The sequence below is a fragment of the Leucopleurus acutus genome (assembly GCF_964270905.1).
Source record: "Leucopleurus acutus genome assembly, chromosome: 8".
Taxonomy (NCBI): domain Eukaryota; kingdom Metazoa; phylum Chordata; class Mammalia; order Artiodactyla; family Delphinidae; genus Leucopleurus; species Leucopleurus acutus.
In genome coordinates this window covers 63,396,649-63,421,572 of record NC_139151.1, presented here as the reverse complement: position 1 = coordinate 63,421,572, position 24,924 = coordinate 63,396,649, and the positions used below count along the sequence as shown (strand labels likewise).

At 45.0% G+C, this 24,924-nt stretch overlaps 1 protein-coding gene across 4 annotated transcripts in view; it reads left to right on the top strand.

Annotated features, from left to right (window-relative positions):
* The window catches only part of SCUBE2 (signal peptide, CUB domain and EGF like domain containing 2), a 71,812-nt gene that overhangs the window by 36,527 nt on the left and 10,361 nt on the right, over positions 1–24,924 (top strand). For all 4 annotated transcript variants that reach the window (XR_014326389.1, XM_082844935.1, XM_082844937.1 and 1 more), the window contains 6 exons: positions 214–420; positions 14,770–14,940; positions 17,168–17,335; positions 18,051–18,212; positions 21,283–21,480; positions 22,902–23,054. Coding sequence is in view for 3 of the 4 variants with exons in the window: in XM_082844935.1 (XP_082701061.1) it covers positions 214–420; positions 14,770–14,940; positions 17,168–17,335; positions 18,051–18,212; positions 21,283–21,480; positions 22,902–23,054 (1,059 nt within the window). In the remaining variant the exon portion in view is untranslated. The remainder of the gene's footprint in view (positions 1–213; positions 421–14,769; positions 14,941–17,167; positions 17,336–18,050; positions 18,213–21,282; positions 21,481–22,901; positions 23,055–24,924) is intronic.

The following is a 24,924-nucleotide window of genomic DNA, read 5'->3' as shown; positions in this document are numbered from 1 at the left end:
TTTTATCTGCTTCATCAAAACCCAAAGCTACCATTTTGGTCAACAAATTTCTGTTTGAATTGAATGCTGCCCAGCCTGCTAGGTGCCCAGCTCCAAGCCTCTCCCCATGCTGTGCACAGGGAGCTGTGGGTGTTTGTGGGTCCTGCAGTTGGTCTGGACATGCTCACATGCTGCAGCCTGACCCCTCCACTGCTGTCCCTCTCGTTTCTTCAGCCTCTTGTGATCCGAGTTGCATCATAAAGCGAACAGAGAAGCGGCTCCGGAAGGCCATCCGCACGCTCCGGAAGGCTGCCCACAGGGAGCAGTTTCACCTCCAGCTCTCAGGCGTGGACCTCGAAGTGGCTAAAAAGTCTCCCCAAACATCTGAACACTGGGCGGAGTCCTGTGGAGTGGGTCAGGGCCATGTAGGAAACCAATGTGGTGAGTGGCCTGCTGGCCGGGACATTCTTGCTAACAGAACTGTCTTGAGCTCCAAAAACACTAAGGGTAACCAAAAGCAAGTCTGTCCCATCCTTTCTCCCCAGGCTTCTTCCAGAGAACACCTGGGACACCCACGCTCATTTAAGAACTACATGTGGGTGTTGGCCTTGCCTACAGGATCAGGAGCCCCCCAGCACCTGGCATAGTGCCTGGCACTTAATAACTCTCTGTTGGGTTGAGGGACAGAATGGAAGAGGCAGGGTTGATGAGAAGAGGGAGTGTTGCCCCTTAAGGATCTGAGGGACCGTGGTCTTCAAAGCACTGTGGTCCCCCAGCTGGGGCAGGACTGCAAGTATAAGGCATCCATGAGCCTTCTCGACACTCCACTATCACAGTTCCCCTATCATCCCTCTGGTGTGACACATGGTGGCAATGAACAAACTCCTGTCCATAGTTTTGTGCAGAGGCAAGGCTGGGGGTCGCTCAGCTGCCTTATGAGATCCCTGAGCTATGGCCCAAGCTTTCTAGTAGTGTCAGTTCCAGTGTATGGTGGTGGTGGTGGTGGTGGTGGTGGTGGTGGTGTGTGTATGTATGCGTGTGTGTGCATGTATCAGAATTCAACTTGAGCAATATCAATTCTATTCCTCTGATGAAGTTCCAGGCAAGAGGAATCTGGGCAAGACGTTCCAAGGTGGTCAGTCTTGAGATTTGTTTGTTGTGAGAGACTGTTCTGGGCAATTATGAGAGATTCTACCTAAAAAGTCTTAGATGGGGGGAAATTAGGGTCTCTCTTTACAGTAATACTGTAACCATTTGTTGAATCCTCATCTGTCACAAGCATAACACTAAGCATTATATCTGCATGACCTCATTCAGTCCTTCCAGTAGTCTTACCAGGTAGGTATTATTATCTCCATTTTACAGATGAGCAAACTGGAGCTCAGAGGGATAAGTGCTCTTGCTCAAGGTCCCATGGATGGTCCCACTCCAAAGCCTGTGCTCTGGTCCCAAGAAAGGTGAATTTCGATAACCAGACCCGTCCAGAGTAAATTGATGTCCTTTCTGAAGTGTCATTGGAATCATGAGGCCTGAGAAATGATGCTTGAGCTAAGGAGTGATAAACCAGTGTTTCTGAAGAAGCAAAGCTGAGCCCAGAGGCACTTGTTCAGAAGAATTGTCAGCAATAGGTCCACAGCCCAACTCTGTTGCTTTGCCAAAACATAGTGAAAATCATGTGTAAAATCAGTGTAACTGTCCACCAGGGGCTGGTTCTCAGACAGTCTTGACTTTTATTCCAGCTGACTCTCCTAAAAAAAAAAAAAAAAAAAAGGTAAGAACAACCCAGCTGGTTGGTTGGTTCTCACTGAAAATTCTGAGAGTTCCAGTTTCCATACCAAAATGGTGATGAGAGTTGGCTGTTGCCGCCCTGCTTTCCAGGGTGAGTTGCAGAAACTGTCAGGATAGGCGGGCCAGCCTCCTTCTGGCCTCTCAGAGCTGAATTGCACCCCTTCCGCCAGCTTCTGTCCTGTGGGAAGAGGCCCTGCAGGCTCACCAGGGAGGATTATGGGTCAGTTAAGAGTTCAGGAAAAGCTAGTGTCAAGGGCCCTGTGGAACAACTCCCAGTGAGAGTATTATTAGTACTACCATGGGGATGCTTCTGGGGAATAGAGGCCTCAGGGGGAGGATTAGGAGTTACTTAACAGAGGCCTCATGACCGTGACAGCTGGTGAAAGACACTCAGTACAAGGTTTGTGTAGCTGTTGTGTGTGTGAACGTGTCCCTGAGATGCTTATCACGCTGAGTTAAGTTGGATTTGCTTCTAAGAGAGGCCATGTATCCTGTCTCAAGAGCTCCCTCTAGCACTGGATGAATTTTGTAGTCCATAACGTCAGGTTCACCCTGCCTGACAGCAGTGTTAAAGATTTTACCATGTCAAAGAAACAGCACAAGGAACTACCAGTGAAACTCCTTTCTCCTGCTGGAGGGAGGAAGTGGGTGTAAAGAGGAGTCAGGTGTGTTAGTTAGAAAGGCTTTTTACCCAGCAGACTCCTGGCATGGGCAAACCATGGTGTCTTTGTGTGTGTGTGTGTGTGTGTGTGTGTGTGTGTGTGTGTGTGTGTCTTATATTCCTGATCTATTTAATGGTGTTAGAACATCATGAAAAGCAGGCTTACTGGTATTTTCTGAGCTCTGATGGCACATGCAGTGGAGACAAACCTAGGGTAGTTCTTTTTAGAAATTGTTTTGTGTTTCTAGAAAAGAGCCCAAAGACTGCTTTGAGTCACTTGGAAGGAGAGATGGAACCATTATGTTTTTCCTTTAAAATATTTTTTATTTAGTTTTTAATTACCTAAGTGGTCCATATTCCAAATGATACAGAAATGTACACAGTTAGGATGGAAACTTTCCCATCAGCTCCCAATCCCACTCCCCAGAAATAATCACTGTCAATAGTTTGCTGTTTATCTTTCCACATCTGTTTTTATGCACGTATAGAAATGAAATTTTATTGACTCATTCAGTAAATATTTATTGAGCACCTACTGTGTGCCAGATACTATTCTAGGTGCTGGGAATCCAATAATGAGACAAAAGAGCAAAAATCTCAGCCCTCATTGAGTTTACATTTCTGGAGGAGGGAGACAGACCACAAACCAATAAAGAAGGAAATATATCCTGTAGCAAATGGTGGTAAGGGGGTGACGAACAGGTAAGCAGAGAAGTAGAATAGAAGATTCTATTTTGGCAAGGGGAGGGGTGAGGAGGAGTGTACTCCCCCAAAACATAGACTGTGTTCAGGGACAGTGGTCATTGGAAAGTGTCATTTGGGCAGAGATGTGAAGGATGGGAGGAACCAGCTATGGGGAGATCTGGGGGAAAGAGTCCCAGCCAAAGGCAACAGCAAGTACAAAACCCCTGAGGGCTGGAGAGAAGGCCAAGATGATGAGAGCTGAGGGAGGGAGGGCAGAGGAAGAAAGTAAGAGCAGTAGCAGAGGGCCAGATCATGCGGGGAGTGGAAATCCTGGTGAAGTCGCTGAATCTGAGTGAGAGAAAAGCCAATGAAGGGATTTGAGTGAAGAGGTAACAAGGTTCTGACTTACGTTTCAAAAGGATAACTTTGGCTGCTGTATTGAAAATAGACTGTAGGTTTATGTGTGAAAAAAACAAAAAATATATCAATGCAGTTTTAATAGTGCTGTGTATTGTTTTTAACTACAGGGTAGATCATGGACATCTTTCCATGCTAACAGAGGAGCTACCATACTTCTTTTAAAGCTTCCTAATCTCTATTTGTTTTAAGACACCAGTGTTTATTAGCCATACTCCTATTGGTGGACATTTAATCAAGTTATTCCTGATTTTTCTGTTACAAATAATGCTGCAGTGAATTTTCTTTTTGTGCACATGTCCAGTATTTCTGAAGGATAGACGTGCAGATGTCTAATTGCAGGTCAAAGGACATGCATATTTAAAACTGAATAGATGCTGCTAAATTACCCTCCAAAAAACATACTAATATATACTCCCTCCAACATTGTATATGAGTGTTTTTTGCCCTGCCTCATTGCTAACATGGATTATATATTACTGATCTTTTTCTTTTTTAAATTGAATTTAATTTATTTTTGGCTGCGTTGGGTCTTCGTTGCTGTGCACGGGCTTTCTGTCAGTCTCAGCGAGCGAGGGTTGCTCTTCGTTGCAGTGTGCATGTTTCTCATTGCTGTGCCTTCTCTTGTTGTGGAACACGGGCTCTAGGCGGGCAGGCTTCAGTAGTTGTGGTATGTGGGCTCAGTAGTTGTGGCTCACGGGCTCTAGAGCACAGGCTCAGTAGTTGTGGCGCATGGGCCCAGTTGCTCCGCGGCATGTGGGATCTTCCCAGACCAGGGCTCAAACTCGTGTCCCCTGCATTGGCAGGCAGATTCTTAACCACTGCACCACCAGGGAAGCCCTACTGATCTTTTAAATTTTTGCAAATCTGATAAGTAAAAATAATAGTCATTTTAACTTGTTTTTCTTTGATTATTAGTAAGACTGAGCATGCCTTCATATGTCTGTGGCGATTTAGATTTCTTCTTCTGAGAATATCCTTATGCTTTGCCTATTTTTCCATTGAATTTTTTGGTTTTCCAATATCATTTTTAAAAAATAAAATTTAAAGTCCCAAGTTATATCAAAGAACATAGTCACTTCTGACCAAACATTTTCTTTCTTATAGTCATTTTTATACAGTAAAGTCTCATTAATTTGACATTTAAGGACTTTGGGGACAGCCTGCTCTGCAGGTGACCTTTGTACCATCTGTGATCAATTTTAGCAAGATGGCAAAAAAGAAAAATAGCTATTATATTCTCCAAGGAACAAATTCCTTAAGCTCACAGTAATTCATAAAGTCCTTCATATATAGAAGAAGAAAGAAAAGAAAAAATTAATGATGAAATGGATTTCTATTTTTCTTTCATAGCTGTTTATCCTTTCATAAAGGATACATTATTTAAGGAATATACTTGCTAAAGTATAAATTTTTTTTGTTTTTGCCGTACGCAGCCTCTCCTGCTGCGGAGCACAGGCTCCAGACGCACAGGCTCAGTGGCCATGGCTCACGGGCCCAGCCGCTCCGCGACATGTGGGATCCTCCTGGACCAGGGCACGAACCCGTGTCCCCTGCATCGGCAGGTGGACTCTCAACCACTGCGCCACCAGGGAAGCCCTAAAGTATAAATTTTTGTATTTGATTATTTTGAAAACTTGTTGAAATTTTAAAAAGACACAATCCAGGCAACTGGCAAACTGGGAAGTATCCTAGCGCCTGGGTTCTTGAGAGACTAGAAAAGTTTAATTCAACTTTTAATAGTAGTAGTGTTCCTCTGCAGTAGTTGAAAAAACTTAATTAAAACAGAATTTATTGAGATCCCACTCTGTGCCACTCTATGAACTTAGGTTGAAGCAGTGAGAACATAATGGGTGAGAAGCCTGCTTTTATGAAGTTCACATTCTAACGGAAGGAGATGGACAATAAAAAAGTAAAGAGAAAGATAATTTCAGAAATTGTAATTGTTATTGAAGATAATAAAACAGAAAGGGTCAGAGGGGAGGAGAGATTACTAGTCCCTACAGGGTGTTCAAGGGAGACCATCAGAGCAGGTGACGTTTGAGCTAAGACCTAATTGAGAAGGAGGAGCTGGCCATGCAAAACTCTGATAGAGGCAGGGGGGTGCTCTGATGGAGGGGATAGCAGCAAGTGCAAAGGGCCTGAGGCAGGAAGGAGCCAGGCATTTTCTTCTTAAGTTTTCAAAATTGAGAAATTATTTGGAACTGAACAGGCAGCAAATTTCTTTTCTGTTTTAAATCAAGGAAAATATAAAGTGTATATTAGCAATATAGACCAATATTAGACCAATATTTAGCACATGGACTTGGTAGGAAGCACTTTTAATTTAAAAAACATAATTTAATAAAATGTTGACATGTATTGAGCACTTAATGTGTTCAGCCCTGTGCTAAGTACTCTACATGTCTCATCTCATTTAGTCTCATCACAAGTCATTCTGCATCATGCCCTTTTTACAGATAAGGAAACTAAGGCATAAGAAGGTAAGCAGTTTTCTCAATGTCATGCAGCAAGTCAGTGGCAGAGCCAGGATTCTCATTCAGATCTGACTCAAGAGCCTATGTTCCTAACCATCTCAGATTGAATGCTCTCACGTCTCCCACATATAGCCTGTGCCCTGTGATTATCTTACTCATGCCGCACTCGTATGGAGTGCCCTGCATGGGCCAGCTCTGTGGTGGGTGCTGAGGAGGTCTGAATAAATATGACAGCATCCCTCAAGTCGTAACCCTCCCAGGGAAGAGTCAGAGAAGACTTCCCCAAAGAGAGAAAGCCTAAGTGAGTTTTGAAGGGTGCACAGATGAAGCATAAATGGGGAGGAGCATTCAGGCAGAGGAACAGCCTTAGGTAGTGAGGTTGAGCAAGATGTGCACAGGGCATTATTGGCATTTCAGTATTACTAACTCTGGAGTGGAAGGTAGGATGCAGTGAGGAGCTAGGCTAGTGGGCAAAACATGGCCAAGTCATGAGAGACCTTGAATATGTTCCTAAGGAGCCTTGACTTTATCTCTAGGTGACAGGTGTCATTAGAGGCTTTAATCAGGGAGCATAAGGTCATATTTACATTCTAGAAAGATCTCTCTAACTGAATTGGGGGTCAGGACTGGAGGCAGAAAAACCGATCTGGGAGCTTCTGAATGCTTCGCATAAGAGATATTGAGAACGTGAAGGCACTAGATGGAGTAGAATAGAAGCAGTGGATTAGAGAAATATTTAGGAGGAAAAGTGAGCAGCATTTGGTGATAAATTGGGTTGGGGACTGAGACGAGGAAAGAGCTGGGGTGAGCTCAGAGGTTTCTGACTTGGCCTCTGATCCTGCACTTGCTTCCCATATGTCCCTCATCTCACCCAGCCCTGTTTCATATGCAGGAGGCACTGAGAAAAAGCCTGTGGGTTGGTTGAATGGCTAGATGAATGTGATCACTGGGGAAGAAATAATCAGAAAAGATTTATAGGAAAAGCAGAAAAAAATGGGCTCTTGAGAGGGCATGAGAAAGAATGAAAACTCCGATACAGAAAAGGGGACTAAAGCCTGAGTTTGAGAAGTGTAGGGAGGCAAGTCAAGGAGGTTTTTGAGCCAGGGAGTGAAGCAGTCAGAGAAGCACTTTAGGAAGGTGAATCTTTTTTTTTTTTTAATTTTTTTAAAATTTTATTTATTTATTTTTGCTGCGTTGAGTCTTCATTGCTTCGCGCGGGCTTTCTCTAGCTGCGGCGAGAGGGGGCTACTCTTTGTTGCGGTGTGCGGGCTTCTCATTGCGGTGGCTTCTCTTGTTGCGGAGCACGGGCTCTAGGCGCATGGGCTTCAGTAGTTGTGGCATGCAGGCTCTAGAGCGCAGGCTCAGTAGTTGTGGCGCACGGGCTTAGTTGCTCCGCGGCATGTGGGATCCTCCCTGGCCAGGGCTTGAACCCATGTCCCCTGCATTGGCAGGCAGATTCGTAACCACTGCACCACCAGAAGCCCCTAGGAAGGTGAATCTGATGGCAGCATGTAATAACAGAGCTGAGGCCGAGAGGAACACAGGCAAGGGAAATCATTGGAAGGTTATTGGAGTAATCTAGATACGAGATGGCGAGGAGCAAAGGACATTAGTGCCATGGGGATGAAGCATAGGGGATGGACAAAAGGGACACAACTGTAGGATGCTGCAGCAGGGAGGAGAGACGTCTGGGATAACTGTGGTTTGGAGCGTTGGTGACTGGGAATATAGAGGTGCTGTTTAGAAAGAGAGTAAAGCCAGAGGGGTAGGAAGGCTTGGGAAGGGAAGAGAGAAGCATTCCCCTTGGGAAAGTTGAATTTGAGTTGCAACAAGACTCCCAGGCAGAAATGTCCATGGGCAGGTGGGAGTCTAGGAAAACGACTGCACCTCTCCATGTGCGGACTGACCCTCCTATCCTGCGTCTGTCCGTACATGCTCTGACTCGCCTGCTGCTGAAATGGATGAACAGCCCACGCTCCTTCCTAAGGGTAACTCCTGCACTGGGGCTCTGGAGCCCATTCCCTCTCATCATCTCAAAAACGATACTCCTGCTGTTGTCCCCACCGACCCGCATCTCAGAATTCTCCTTCTCTACTGGATCATTTCAAGCAGCACGCAAACCTACCTCCTGTCTTAAAACCCACACAAATCCTCCTTTGACTTCCTGCTTCTCTCCAGATCCTGCCTCCTTTCTTTGACCCCCTTGTAAAGCAAAACTCCTTGAAGGACTTGTCCAAATTTGCTGTCTTTACTACCTCACCGACCATTTTCTCCTCCACTCTAGCCAATCTGGTTTTCATTCCCAACCTCTCCACTGAAACTGCTTTTCCCAAGATTTCTAGCAACTTCCACGTTACCAAATCCAGTTTCCAGCTGTCCCTCAGACTCTGCTGATCACTCCTTCCTCCTGGAAACTCTTGTCATGGGTTTCACACACCACACACCTCCGGTTCTTCTTCTGCTTCACCAGCTGCTCCCTTTTCATTTTCCATACTGGTTCTCCCCTAATTTCTTATCTCTAAACATCAGGGATCCCAGGGCTCAGTCCTCCATGCCCCTCGCCTATCTTCACACTCTCCTCGGTGACCTCATCCAGCGCCATAGCTTTAAATACCACCACATGCTAGTGACTCCCAAACTGCCCTCTCCAGCTCTAACCTCTATCTGAATCATGGACTTCTCTGTTCTAGAGGTGCTGAACATTTTTGATCACACATATACACACACACAGTGAAATACTTTTGAATTTGTGAATGTTTACTTATTTTAAAATTATATACTCTTACTATTGGCTAATATATTGTGTACAACATAACAAGTAGAAGAATGAGATACAGTTTACATAAACAAAATTTCAAATAGCTGGCTAGTCTCTGAGGGACCGTATTGACAACTTGGTAAGGTTCATTGTGAACAGTAGTGGTTGTAAATCATTTTTCAAATAGTCTTTTTGTTCATTACTAGTGTTTTGGCTTAACTCTTGTCAGATCTGATTAAATTGTCACTGTTTCTATCCCGTGATGTGGTTTGACAAGAGCTAGTACCAGGAGAACAAGCTGTGTCAGCTCTGCACTTCCCTGTGGTTCAGCTGCACTTGCATCACTGGTTCTGCATCATGGGCCCAGGATTTCTACAGGAATTGTTTGAAGCTGCTTTCTACTTTGTGATGGTTCAGTTGGTTGAAACCAGATCATTTTAATCAGGAAATCTATTCAATGAGGCACAACTGAAATTCTTCTCGAGACACTGAAAAGAAGTGAGTCAGTCAGTACCTCCCCACCCACAGGTCTCTTTCTCGGGGACCTTGTGTCTTCACACGTGTCTCTGACTTGTGGAGATGTGGACTGACTAAGGGACTAATTTTTTTGGGGGCTGCATCGGGTCTTAGTTGAGGCACATGGGATCTTTTGTTGCTGCGCACAGGCTCTTCGTTGCGGCGCGTGGGTTTCTCTCTGGTGTGGCGTGTGGGCTCAGTAGCACCGCAGCATGTGGAATCTTAGTTCCCCCACCAGGGATTGAACCCTCATCCCCTGCATTGGAAAGCGGATTCTCAACCACTGGACCACCAGGGTAGTCCCTAATCTTTTTTTCTTTTAAACAGAAGAACTTTAAAAAAATGATTTTTCTTTCAGTTTTATTGAGATATAATGGACATACAGTACTGTATAAGTTTAAGATGTACAACATAATGATTTGACTTACATGTGTCACGAGATGATGACCACAGTAAGTTTAGTGAACCTCCATCATCTCGTATAGATACAACATTGAAGAAATAGAAAAAAATGTTTCTCCTTGTGATGAGAACTCTTAGGATTTACTCTCTTAACAATTTTCATATGTAACATACAGCAGTGTCAATTATATTTATCATGTTATACATTGCATCCCTAGTACTTATTTATCTTATACCTGGAAGTTTGTATTTTTTGACCACCTTTATCCAATCTCCCTTTCTCCCACCCCCAAGCCCTGTGCAGCCCTGGTAACCACAAATCTGATCTCTTTTCTGTGAGTTTGTTTGTTTTTGAAATATAATTGATATACAACACTATGTTAGTTCCTGGTATGTGACACAGTGATTTGATATTTCTGTACATTTCAAAATGGTCACCATGGTAAATCTGGTTTAATTGCTAAACCAGTGAACCTTTCTTTACATCTTATTTTTTAGATAAAAATTAATACACATAGATGTGAAAATGCTTTGCTCACACTCTGGATCATTTTGTAAATGTAAATGATACCCCTGAGGTGTAGCGTTCTACCTTGGAGACCACCGGTATAACCAGTGCCTTCTCAACACCAACACTTGCGTGGCCAAAAAATACCTTAAACTTGACATGTCTAAACAAAACATTTTATTCTCCTCTCTCCCTCCAAAATAAAACCCACTTCTCCCTCATCTCCTTCATCCCTCATCTCCGTAACTGGCATCCCTGTTTGCCCAGTTGCTCAAGTTGAAAGCCTCAGTCTTTTTGGCCTCTCTTGTTCTGTCATGCTCCTTACTGAATCCATTAGCAAATCCTGTCAGATCTGCCTTTACATTCATTATATCCTGAGCCTAACTAGTTTTCTCTTCCTCTGTTATTACCACTCTGTTCCAAACCACCACCATCTCCTGCCAGTCTATTGCTATGGGCTCTGAATTGTTCTCCTTAGCCTTGCCTGTCTTCAGGCTGTTCTCCACACGGTAGCTAGAAGATCTTCTAGAAACATAAGTCAGATCATTTCACTGCCCCATTTGAAACCTCCAACACACTTTGAGTAAGGTCTAATTTCCTTACCATGACCTTCAAGAACCTCTGTAAGCTGGACTTTGCTTGCCTTTAGAGTCCATATCCTATCACCCAGCCCCTTTCACTATGTTCCTGCTACATTGGCTCTTTTGCCGTTAGGCAATACCATCACAAGGCTGTTTCTCTCATTTCACTCTGCCGTCTGCTCAGAGAGGCCTTTCCTGGCTACCCTTCGAAAATAGCATTCATGCAAACTCCGTCCCCACCACTCTTTGCCTTACCCTCTCTGCCTGTTTTACTTTTCTTCATTGCACTTACCTCTAGTTAGCATTCTACTATGTATTTATTTGTTTGCTCATTTATTGTTCATATTCTCCACTAGAATGAGAGCCCCGTTAGGGCAGGGCCCTGTCTGTCTCCTCTGCTGTATCTCCAGCCCCCAGAACCGTACTCTGCACATAATCAGTGCTAAGTATTTAACTGAATAAATGAGTAGATGAATCTTCACAGGAACAACAGATGAAATCCCAAGGATAGTTGCCGCCAACACTAAGAGAAAAGAGGGCCAAGGGCAAATCTTTGGGGAAATACTTAACTTGAGGGCAAAAGAGGCACTCTAGAGGAAGTGAAATCTCAGTCCCATTAACCAGGCATGAAGAAAACAGCACGCACTGGGGAAACTCAGCAAGGAAGGCGTCAAGTCCGGCTCATGTCTCTGCCCCAACTCTAAGAATGTTTTCAAATAGCAAACTGAGCACACACCAAAAACCTGGACAGACGTGACAAATCAACCTCTCAGCCCAAGGGAGTGCTCTCTCCTGTTATCCTGAAACCCTCATTTAAAAGGAGTTCAAATCAGGATCCTGAGGCCACAGCACCGCCTCGAGCGCCATTGCCTCTGAGCCATGACAAAGCAGCAGCTCCAGGAGACCCTGGGAATCCACGTGGGCTGCCTGTGGCTCTCCTTCAGAAGGCAAGGCATGATTCTTAAGAAAACAGTCAGATGCTGGAGAGTGACCCCTTTTATTAGGTTCACCATCTTAGCCACAGAGAGACCATAGTGTTTGTCCATAGCCTGAAATACTCAAAGGCCGTGGTATTGAAAAGAGGGCCAGCCTTCAGGTCTCTTTGTCACCATTAATCCTGGTCCCCACTGGTCTCTCCCTTTTGCATCAGAAAGGCTTTCTTTTTTTGAAGGGGAGAGAAAACAGCTGTGTGGGATTTGAGAATGGGATTTTAATGGTCACTGAAGACACACAAAAGCTTTGCTGTGATCGCAAAGTGTTCTGGGGGCAATTGACTCCTTTGTCTGGGGCAGCAAAACAAGCTGGCTGCTCAAGGAGAAAAGAGAAGCAACTGGAACTGGCATTGAGGTCTCTTTAGGTCAGATCTTTAGCAGATTTGCAAAGAGCTGTTTTCAGGAGTCTCTTCATGACATTTCAGAATAGCTTTTTAGTGTTTAGCCCATTTTTACCTTGTGAAAGGAACAAATTAATCTGGAAGGTGCTTGCCATGGATTATTTCTGTACGTCTTTCTCTCTGGAAGGAAGATGGAAACTGTGAGTGACAAGATGAGCTTGTTTATGTGGAGCAGGCCTTTCACTGTGAGAAAAAAGAACTGGTGCCCTCTTTTCTGCAGGGCAGCCCAAGGGGCATTTCTCAGTCCTTTGCTCACTTGAGAAATTGCAACAGATGTGGGACATCTTGAGGCTTCACAAAACGTAACCTTGAAAAGGCTTTGCGGGGTTTCAATAGTTCTAAGAAGGAGTGGACAACCAGAGCAGCGGGAGTCCGTCCAGTTACTCTTCGCAGAGAGAACCAGGTCCATTCTTGTCCACCTATATGAAGGGGATCGTTTTCTGCCAGAGGAACAGTGATAAAACAGACCAGACTGATCCGACTCTAAGTTATGATTCATGGGGCTGTTGGAATCTTTGCCGTCGTATGGGCACTGTCCCTTTAGGTGAATGAGTGTTGTGAAAACAGCCGTTCCCAAAATGGACATGGCTTGGGCTAGAGGAGCTCCTAACAGCCCTGGTTTTATTTTCTTGCTGCCAGTCTTCATGACAGCTGGCTTGTTAGAGCCATGAAGGGGTTAGGCTCTCATTTACTGGCCTGCTTTAGGCGCTGGGATAGTCAGGTGGAACACAGGATAAAAAGCCATGAATTCCTGCTACATAATTCAGCCCAGCTTTTCATAGGAGGTGAGCTCAAACCAGAGTAATTATGGAAACCATTATCCTGTAGGGCTGCATTTAGAGACTAAGTCTGGAATTATAGGCTCTGTCTGCCAGAGCTCTGTGCATCATACCCACGATAATGTCGTTTGCCAAGAGTTTGGTTCACTTTTAATTTTTTAAAAAATGTCATTAAATGAATTAAAAATGATATGTGAATATTGTAAAAGAAAATCCAAACAATATAAAAAAGTATTAAGATTTAGACTTTAGAGTAGACTTTGACTGATATCATTTAATTGTAAAAATAATATTTGAAATGTGGCATGTTTCATCTTACTATGATTTTTTTAAAAAGCCTCAGTTTTCTTTAAATTATGGGGTAAATAATGAAAAGACATTTTTATTACTGGTAATAGAGAACTTTGCCATGTTTAACCCTAAAAGTACATATGCAAATTGCATTTGTAGGGTAGGATGAAAACCAGTATTCCCCCTTACACGCATTCAAGAGCTATAATAGCTAATTTTATCATGTGATATTTTGTTTTCTATTTCTTAGCAGCTTAGGTATAAAAGAAAATGTGTTTTATTCCAGTCAGACTCCCCTAATGCCCCATAGAGAATCCTTGGCAAAGTCTGGAATTGTGATTCAGACGGCACTTTTATTCAATGACCTTTTTCCTCTTTAAACTCAAAGCTCTTGATCTCATTGTAGGTGTATTTCACAGATTAGCTGTGGGACCTTGGCCAAATTATTTAATGTCCCTAAGTCTCTGTTTCTGTGAAATGGAGCTAATCATAGCGCCCAGCTCCTTTGGGTGTTTCCAGAACTAAATGAGATAAAGTGTGTAAAGCTCATGGCACAGTATCTAGTAGATGGTACGTACTCAACAAACGTCAGCCATCAGAAAGCCTGCTTTGGTGGTTATGATGATGTGCTTTAAATATTATACTAGGGAACCCACTTCAGTATATTTATATTCATATCCTAAAATAAGATATGAGCCCATGTTTAACTAAGAACACCAAAATATAATCAAAAGCATAGTTTATTAACTTCCTTGTAGTTTATTCTTTCAGGAGACATTTACTAGGCTTTGCTCTTTGTCATGTATCAATTTTATTACAAATATGAAGCATGCTGTTTTGCAGAGGTCATCTGTAAGACCCTTGAGATCCCCCTCCCCACAGCCAACAGAGAGTGGGCTTTTTAAAACACAGCTTCTGGTCGTATTCTTCTCCTTTCAATGGTTCCTTTACCTGCAGGATAAAATCCAAAGGCCTGGCATTTAAGGACTTTTTCAGTCTATCCCCAACCTTCCTTTCTTCCCTTTCCTCCCATGTCAGGCGTGAATCTTTACAACCTGCCGCTCGTCCTATCTGGGGAGCTCCTACTCATCCTTCAAGACCTGACACAAATGTGGCCTCCTCTAGGAAGCCTTCCAGGATGCCACCAGCCAGAATTAATAGCCCCCTCCTCTCTATTCTTCTAGCACCAGTCCTGTGTTCAGTGAATGATTTTCACTTTTATACTCCTCCTGTGAAGTAGGGAATGTCATCAGTGCTTGTGTTCAAAAATAATTAGGACCACTGTGATCCCTGCCCCCGAGGAGCTCATGGTTTAGGGAGAGAGGACCTGTAAATGCCTCTAACAGTGGGTGACAGAGACCATGGCAGAGAGGTGTACACAGGGAACCCAGAGGTGGCACACCTTCTGTATTCAGGGGGTTTGTATGGGGGAGTGTGGGGTCAGTGCCATCTGTTTACCTTCATCTCTAGCACTCACATCATCCTTCCTTGGCCTCTGTGCCCTCACTGACAAGATCATTTCCCCCTTTGGCTAGTCAGTTGCAGGGCTGGAACATACTACGATGGAGTACAAGAACGCTGCATTTTATGTCCAAATGGAACCTTCCAAAATGAGGAGGGGCAAATCACATGCGAACCATGCCCAAGACCAGAAAATCCTGGGGCCCTGGAGACTCCAGAAGCTTGGAATGCATCTGAATGTGGAGGTGAGAATGCCCTCTGTCCCTTCTTACTCCTTCAATCTCCTGCATTGTTTAGCAGAAGGCATAAGTGCATTTCAGTGCAGACAATGCGTACTGCACCATGGAATTCCTACCATCAGGGACCGTATTGGGTTCATCATTGGCTCTCCAGTACCTAGCTCAATGCCTGACACATGCTGAACAAATGAATGAAGATCTGATAGAATACACTGACAGGAAAAAAATGTGTAAATGTTGCAATTGCATGTTTAATCACTGTAAATAAATATCCCCTGAGACCTGAGTGATCTCCCAGTGTGTAGGGACTACCTGAAAGTGTCCAAAAATGGAGGAAGTAGCGCTGATTCTTTTTCTAGCTTTGGTCTCAAAGTCAGAGCTTATTAATTTTTTTAAAAAAAGTATCCATCTGGTTATTTTGTTAAAACTCTGTGAAGAGTTTGTGCGTGTGTGTTGCATTTTTAGTTTTTATTTGTTTTCTAATTGAAGTATAGTTGATTTATAATGTTGTGTTAATTATTGCTGTACAGCTCAGTTATACATGTATATACATTCTTTTTTAAAATATTCTTTTCCGTTATGGTTTATCACAGGATATTGAATATAGTTCCCTGTGCTGTACAGTAGGACCTTGTCGTTTATCCATTCCATATATACTAGCCTACATCTGCTAACCCCGCACTCCTGCTCCACCCCTCCCCCGACCCCCTCCCCCTTGGCAACCACCAGTCTGTTCTCTATGTCCGTGATTCTCTTGAAGAGTTTTTAATTGTCTCTTATAAAATGTTAACCCTGGAGCCATGCTTACTTAGGTTCTGTGGGCTTCTTTCCTATTTACTGTACTAGTAAATGTCTTTATTAAACAGGAGAAGGGCCAGCTGTACTGACACTCTGTGGGCTCAAAGGGAAGGTGTGATTTGATGTGGCGCTTTGTAGGTGATGTCCACGGCAGAGTGCGCTGGAGCTCTGGCAGCCCTGCCTCTCCTTCTAGTGATTCCCAGAGCTAGATTTAGTTCCCACCTAAATGACTTCAAACTCAAGTGCAGGACCTTTTCTGGTTTACAAATCAGATCCTCAGACTGACGGTGTGACTCCTAGCATACTTCGGCCTGTTATGAAATCCTGGAACTAACGGCAAGGTTGATAAGGAGGTACTTTGGGGCATCTGTTCACACTTGTGTGTGACCTTAATAAGATATATTTATAGTAAATCAGAATATTAGTAATAATAATAATAATTGCTAACGCTTATTATATACTTGCCTATACCAGGCATCACGCAGGCATTCATGAATAATTCCATGAGTTGTTCGTAATGGTTATTGTATCACTACAAAAACTTTATGAGGTTAAAGAGACTCATTCAGGGTCACACAGCCAAAGAGTGGAGGATTTGGAATCAGCAGCCAGGTCTGACAGACGCCAGACTCCTCCCTCAGGTGTGTTTGTTAAACGCCATTATATCTGTACCTTATGGGTAGAAAGAAAACCATGAAAATTAATAGAGGAGAGATGATTAGGAATATAAGAGACGGCAGATTTTTATAGCATCTTGCCAATGCCAGGCCAATTCCTAAGGAATGTGTGCTTTTAGCAATCCTTTTGTTTATGGCTGTGATACTTGTCATAAACTTAAAAAATATAATAAAGTACGGTGTTTAAAGTAAATAAATGCCTCTGGGTCCCTCTGTCAATGTGGATTGGATTGGTTGCATTTAGTACACTATTTGAGGGAGGCCAGGACACACCTTAGCATAAGGAGCTGTAACTTAGTAAATATAATTGGTAAAAAGGGGAGACTCTTCCATGACCAGAAGAGTCTTTATATCACTAGGATGTAATCAGCTGGGTGAGGGTGTACTTCTGGGTCGAATTATCACATGGATTGCAGGCAGAGAACCCTCTCTCTAGGGGCTCCTGCACTGCAGCAGCTGCCTGGGCCCTGGGTAGTCCTAAGCCTGCAGCCTACCCATGCCTGCTCCGTAATCCAGAAGGGTCCACACTTGTCTCCATCTTTGCGCTGTGCTGTGTAGCCCTGTGTGTAAACATCAGCACCCACATGCTACCTCGTCAGTGTCCGCAGCAGGGCTGGACAAAGTTTCTCTCGCTGAGGTGGGAGCTGAGGTCCGCATGGGGTGACAGGCCTGACCACATCTCTCTGATCTCATCTGCAGAGAGATGGGAAAGGCTCTGCCCAGGGGCCTTGCTCACCTAAGGTCATTGATCCCCCCAGGTCTGTGCCAACCTGGTGAATATTCCACGGATGGCTTTGCACCCTGCCAGCTCTGTGCCTTGGGCACATTCCAGCCTGAAGCTGGCCGTACTTCCTGCTTTCCCTGTGGAGGAGGCCTCCTCACCAAACACCTGGGAGCCACTTCCTTCCAGGACTGTGAAACCAGAGGTGAGGACTTGGCAGCTTGCCTCTTCCCGGAATTGAATTTCCCCTTTTGAGAACCGTGGTAAAGCCCCAGTCAAGCTCGGCCGAGGTGCCCTGTGTGGGCCCCAGTGGCAGGGAGGACAGGTCCCCACGGCCATTCGTCCCTGCTGGATGTGCAGGGAGCACAGGAACTCCCTAGATATGGTCCTCCCCTTCGAACGGGGCTGACTGCAAGACAGCCGGGGAGATGGGCAGGTTTAGTCCACAGGCTCCCTCTGCTCCTTGCTTCCAGGTCTCCTCTAGCTCCTCACCCTTCCCTAGAGTTCCCCACTCCAGAACAGGCCCTACGCCTTCTCCAGAGCCTCACCCCGCTGCCTTCTGCAGGAGCCCAGCCCCAAGCCCAGGGTCAGCTCTGCGCCCCTCCAGGCTCCCAGGCCCGCTGTGCATGAAGACAGAGCTGTGAGCGTTCACGCCCGACGACATCACGGACAATGAACTCAGAAGATACACCCATACCTCGTTCCCTTTGTGTTTTTCTCAGTGTCATGAGTCACAAGTCGCACCCAAGCTGGCTATTTAGGGAATTAAATGTTGATTAGCCCCAGAGTAGTAGGAAAGCAGTACTTATTTGGGCATAGACATTTCTGTCCCAAACTGCAAAAGCTTTCGTGTTACATCTGATGAAAATAAGTCTTTTTTTTTTTCTTTTCGTTCTCTCCACCTTCCCCCACCCCTACAGTTCAATGTTCACCTGGACATTTCTACAACACCACCACTCACCGATGTATTCGCTGCCCAGCAGGAACATACCAGCCAGAATTTGGAAAGAATAATTGTGTTTCCTGCCCAGGAAATACCACGACTGACTTTGATGGCTCCACAAACATAACCCAGTGTAAAAGTAGGTCTCTCTCTAAGGCTTTTCACAGTCCTTGATTAAGAGGGCAAGCACCTGGGTCCACCTAGGGGGTGCGAGTTGGCAGGGGTCCCTGGTTCATTCAGGACCGCGGAGCCGTTGTTAGCCCTCCTCAGGGCTCTGCAGCTCAGTGCTGGACCTGCAGGCACTCACCTGTATTGGTGCAGGCTGCTTCTCCAGGCACATTCACAGGCTGTACTTGCTGTAATTTACTCCCAAGGGTAAAATGTCAGTTCAGCCCTGTTCAACAAGCACTGTTTGAGGACCTGTTACGTGCCAGGCAATGCAAGCAGAATCAGTACCTGGCCCTGCAGCAGCACAGGCTGCGGGACTGCAGAGGAAAGAGCTACTCCCTCTGTCTGCAGAGACGAGGAAAGGTTTTGATGGGGAGAGTTGGGGGAGAGTGGGAGAAAGAACTTCACGCCCAAGAGAGCAGCTGGGAGGAAGCACAGACTCAGAAAGGTGAAAGGCTTTACGGCAAGAGTCCCCTGGACCTGATCATGGAATGTGCTGCAGGGAGTCTGAAGCAGACCAAGAAAGGAAGCCTTGTTGACTGAAAAAAAAAAAAAAGCACAACCTAAAAGTTGAGAGTTATGTTTTATTCGGCTCACAAAACTGAGAACTTAAGCCCGGGACGCAGCCTCTCTGACAGCTCTGAGGGACTGCTCCAAAGAGGAAGGGGAGGAACCAGGATGTATATGAGTTTTTGCAACAAAGACCAGGTAGTCGGAACATCAAGATTACTGTTAATTAAACAAGACCCGATATCTCAAGGCAAGGAAGTTAGCGCTTTTCTGTGTGAGGGAAGATGCAAGAGTCTGGGCTCACTGAAATCGTTCCTTTGACCTGCACCTCAGCTCTCTGGGGCCAGCATCCTGTGCTTTCTCATCCTGAGTCTCCTCAGGGTGCATCATTTGGGGTGGCTGCAGTGTGATGGCTTGATGGTCGCAACATCCTTTGTTTACTGACATGGCAGGCAACGTTTTTTCTTTTTTTTTATTTTACTTATTTTTATTTATTTATTATTTTTGGCTGTGTTAGGTCTTTGTTGCTGTGCGCGGGCTTTCTCTAGTTGCGGCGAGTGGGGGCTACTCTTCATTGCAGTGTGTGGGCTTCTCATTGTGGTGGCTTCTCTTGTTGCGGAGCACGGGCTCTAGAGCACAGGGGCTTCAGTAGATGCAGTGCATGGGCTCAGTAGTTGTGGCTTGTGGGCTCTAGAGCGCAGGCTCAGTAGTTGTGGCGCACGGGCTTAGTTGCTCTGCGGCATGTGGGATCTTCCTGGACCAGGGCTCGAACCCGTGTCCCCTGCATTGGCAGGTGGATTCTTAACCACTGCACCACCAGGGAAGCCCAGCGTTTTTTCATTGACAGTCTTGACTGCCAGACTAGGGAGCTTAGTTTGTATTCTGTAGGAATGGGGAGGTAAATCATTCAAGGACTTGCTATTTGGACTTGGTTTGTTTGCTTCTTTGTTTTTAACTATTGTGTAAAATTCTCTAGTAAAGGCCAGCTGACAACCTCAGCTGGTTCAGCAATGTAGGGGAGCAAGAGGCCTCCCCAAACTGGAAGAGTAGGGAATTGAAGAGGGCAGTGAATCACTTGAATTTATGACTGGAAGCTTATCTGGTTTTCTCTCTATCCCAACGAAGCCCTTTTAACAACATCCTCACAAGTAGCTGTCTAGTCTCTTTTTCGTTAAATTAAAAACAATTTTTAACATCTTTATTGGAGTATAATTGCTTTGCAATGGTGTGTTAGTGTCTGCTTTATAACAAAGTGAGTCAGCTATACATATACATATATCCCCATATCTCCTCCCTCTTGCGCCTCCCTCCCACCCTCTCTATCCCACCCCTCTAGGTGGTCACAAAGCACCGAGCTGATCTCCCTGTGTTATGAGGCTGCTTCCCACCAGCTATCTATTTTACATTTGGTAGTGTATATAAGTCCATGCGACGCTCTCACTTCGTCCCAGCTTACCCTTCCCCCTCCCCGTGCCTTAACAAGAAGCTTACTGCCGCTCATAATATCCTAGTCTGTTGGTAGATTACACTTGGGAAGTTCACAGTGTAAGAAGATTCTTTTCCCCGTCAAGATGAAATGTTTCCTTGCCTTCCCACCCCTGGTCCTTGGAGCTGTATGGCACAGTTCCTCAGGTAGCCGGTCAGGCTCGGAGACAGTTTTCTTGACTCCATGACTCTCTCCTCTCCCTCTTCTCTTCCTGGAACAAAAGGCTGTTTTTTTGTTTTTTTTGTGTTTTTTTCCTACTGGGAATAATAAATCCCAGTTACAACTAGAGAGGCCAAAGGTAATCCTTCAACATCTTCTCTTGAACAGGTTCACCTGACAGTTTTAAACATTAAGCTCCTTTAGGGCAAGAATATTTGTTGGATGAATGGAGATTCAGTGAGTGAAGTGTGGCTGAGGTGGTGTATGTGTGTGTGTGTGTGTGTGTGTGTGTGTGTGTATGCTCCTTGCCTTTGGTGCCAGAGGTGAGTATCCAGCATGACCTATACTGACTGATAGCTGAATGGAATTCTCTTCCCCACTTAAAAATAAAACATGGTCTTGACCAGAGAGAAAAGTGAAAGAGTATGGCTGTCATGTCTTCATCAAAGATCTCTGGGAAAGGGTCAAATATCCTTTGCTGAGCAGTAAGCTCTATTCTCCCTATTTTGACAGACCTACAAGTTCTGTGCCATGCATTCTCCTGGCACTTGGACTTTGTAAACAAAACAGAAAAACTGAAGTTATCCTTTTGTTTCACAAACACCTGTCCCTGACCTTGAATGCCTTCAAGTTAATGAGAAAATGATGCCCTGGGAACCCAGAGGGGTGGGCTCTGCGTGGGAAGTTAATGTAGTTGGGCTCCCAGTGGGGGCTGTGGGCACTACAGGGCAGACTCATTCCTGCGATGATGTCATTTCCGGGGGCAATAGGGTTCTCCTCAGCCAAGCGGGGGCTGGCCATGACATCATTATTATTATTATTTTTTGACCATGACATTATGACAGCTGTGCTGTGCCTTTGTAACTCATGGCATTTCCTCTTCCAGACAGAAGATGTGGAGGGGAGCTAGGTGATTTCACTGGGTACATCGAATCCCCAAACTACCCAGGCAATTACCCTGCCAACACAGAATGTACCTGGACCATCAACCCACCCCCCAAGCGCCGCATCTTGATTGTGGTCCCTGAGATCTTCCTGCCCATAGAGGATGACTGTGGAGACTACCTGGTGATGCGGAAAACTGGTGCGTCTCACCTGTCTGCTCCTCTCCCCTTCTGAGGCCAGCTGGAAAGCCTGATGGCACACTGCCTGGCTTTATTATTTAAAACATTTTTTATGGAAGTATAGTTCATTTACAATATCATGTAAGTTTCAGGTGTACAGCACAGCGATTCAGTCATATATATGTGTGTGTGTATATATATATATATATATATGTATATATATTCTTTTTCAGATTTTTTTCTCTTATAGGTTATTACATAGTATTGAGTATAGTTCCCTGTGCTAAACAGTAGGTCCTTGTTGGTTATGCCTGGCTTTAAATGGGAGAAGCAGGCCTAGAATGCCACCTCGTATTAGAACAGAGATGGGACATGAGTTTCTAGAGTTTGCCAAGAAAACAAAATTTAGACAAAAACCACAGGTTGAGGCCTCCTGTTGAACCCTAGAGGAAGCGATCCTGCAGGTCAGTCTTCCCTCTGTGCTCATTGGGAACCCTCTTCCACAAGGACACAGAGTGTCAGTGAAGCTCATGCAGGGCTGGCTTCAGGACCCCAGACACTTGCCTCACCCTGGGAAGCAACTCATGGCTTAGGGACTGACCAAGACAAAGGGCGTGGTCCAGCCAGGAGGGACCCGCCTCCCATCCTGATGCATGACCCAGTGTCCATAAAAGGATACTGTCACCAACGCAGCTTAGAGGCAGTGTCATGAGGGGGCTCTGCCTGGATCTGAATCCCAGCTCCATCTCTTACTAGTTGTATGATCTTGGGAATACGTTCGGGAACTTTCTGTGCCTCAGAGTGCTCATATGTTAAAATGGGGATAATAATAGTTGCTACCTCATAGGGTTATCATGAGGCATAAATGCATTTTTATTTGTAAAGCACTTAGAATAATAATGACACATACTACTTAAGTATTCGCCATTCTTATTAGTGGTTACAATGTCTGGAGTCAGGTGTGGGTTTGAATCCTGATCTTTCCGCATACTGGCTGTGTGACCCTGGGCAAGTAATTAATTTCTCCGTAAATGAGATAACCACTGCACCAACTTCCTCTGGTTTTGGGGGGTGGGGGCTAAGTGAGATAAAAGTCTATAAAGTGCAGAGCACACTGCCTGGTCTAAGGAACCATGTAGTGAATGGCGGAGATTATTACCAGGTTGCAGCAGGTTGGCCCTGCAATGTGAGAGCCCTGACCTCAGCTTCTGCAGTGAGTGCTGCAGCCTGGGCTGCTGCCGTTTGCCAGCCATGGGCCTTGCAGTTAGCCTTCCCTGGGGCCCACAGTCACGACTGTGGCCCTTACGAGGACTCAGCTGGTCCCGAAGAGCCCTTGTACATAACTTGTTTTGTGGTGTGAGTATTTGAAAAGATGAGTGTTCATTATCTGCAGGCTCAGTGATGAGTCTTGAACCCCGTCCCCTCCAACTTCCCTTGGCAGCTTCATCCAATTCTGTGACAACGTATGAAACCTGCCAGACCTACGAACGCCCCATCGCCTTCACCTCTAGATCCAAGAAGCTGTGGATTCAGTTTAAGTCCAATGAAGGGAACAGCGCCAGAGGGTTCCAGGTCCCGTATGTGACGTACGATGGTAAGCACTGTGAAGCCCAGGCTGCAGCACGCGTAAGAAGGTTCTCTGCTCTGAACAGAATCAACTCCTGGGCCAGCTGGTAGACTGCTGACAAGCATGCATGCTCAGAAAGGCAGGCAGGATACGGAGAAAGGACATCGCTGACTCACAGGTGCCAAGGTTTAAACAGGCATTTGGGGATACTGACTACAAGGATGAACAGATGTTTTAGAAAGTAAATGAACGCGAGCGTAGTTTTGTGGGTCAGAACATGGGCGATGGCGTCAGCCAGGTTGGGTTTAATCTCTTCTGCAACGTTGTGGATGTTACTTACTATCTCTAGGCTTCATTTTCGCAGTGTGTAAATAAGGATAATCGTTAGACTTAGTGTGAGAGTTCAGTAGGATAATCCATAAGGGACTTGGTGCAGTGTGTGGCACATAGTAAATACTCAATAAATATTAACCTACTACAGTTGCAGCTTTTTTTATATAGAATCCCAGGGAATGAGGAAAAAGACCTGAGTTCTGGTCTTGTCTCTGCCACTAACTTGCTGTGTAACTTTGGGCAAGTTAGATGACTTCCCTGGTTTCATTTTCTTCTTGTTAAACGAAGGGGTGGCCTGTGTGAGCCCTGGGGCCCTAACAAGCTCTGAGACTTCGGTGACAAACATTGACTAGGAACACAAAATGAACTGGACCTTGTCCTGGAAGACCTCATAACCTAGCAGGGAAGAGTTATCTGTTCATCGTGAACTTATTCATTCATCCATGCCACAAATATTTAATGAGCATCTAGTATGCCACGTATTGGGTGAGGTGCTGGAGACAACACGGTTAGTGACAGAGATACAAAAAAGAATATGGTGTCATAGATGCTACAACGGGGCATGTACAAGACTCTGTGTGAGACAGAAAAAGGGGCAGCCATTCATTTTGCATGGGTTTTTGGAAAGAATAGAGCAAAGTCTCAAGAGATTTGGGTCTTGAAAGAATATGTAAGTTTTCTTATAAATGGGAAGAAGAACACTCAGGAAAAGGGAATGACATAGGCCAAAGGATGGAGTACCTGGCATGTTGGGGGCTAATGATTTTGCCAGCTGGTAGGGTGCATGGGGCTCAGCAGTGAGAGATGAGATTAGAAGCAGGTGGGGTTAGGCTATGAAGAGTCTCGAGTGCCAAGCTCAGAAGGGTGGACCTAATCTTAAAGGGAGCCACTGAAGGTTTTTAGGCAGACAGGTGTGAAAAGTAGGTGTTTTGGAAAGACGATATTCTATGGAGTTCCTAAAAACACCTCACATAGTTTATTTCTAACATGTGACAAACTCTAGAATCATCATCCTGGTGCCTGAAACCATGTCAAACACTAAGACAAGGGCCCTTAGTATCAGACTCCTAGGTGGACACACATGGCTCCCAGGTGGCTCTGCTGGGATTCAGAGCATCTTATCTCCCCAAAGGCAGCCAGCCAACAACCTCCCCCATCTAGGATCAGGAAGGAGCCAAAAAGCCACAGAGACTCCAGAACAAATGTCACCAAAGTTCACACATTTCAGTCAGGCTGTTCTCAACTCTGTGACACATGAAAACGTCTTGATTTTTTTCTTTAATTCAAACAAAGAATTGTAGCTTGAGCTAGGGGAAATGACATATAACCCTGGTTAGGCCCACAAGAGTGTGTCTGAAATGTATGGACACCAAGGGGAGAAGAGAGGGTGCAGGTGGGATGAACTGGGAGATTGGAATTGACATATATACACTAATATGTATAACATAGATAACTAATGAGAACCTGCTGTATAGCACAGGGAACTCCACTTCGCTGTACAGTAGAAACTAACACAACATTGTTAAACAACAATACCCCAATTAAAAAAAAAATTGTGTCTGTC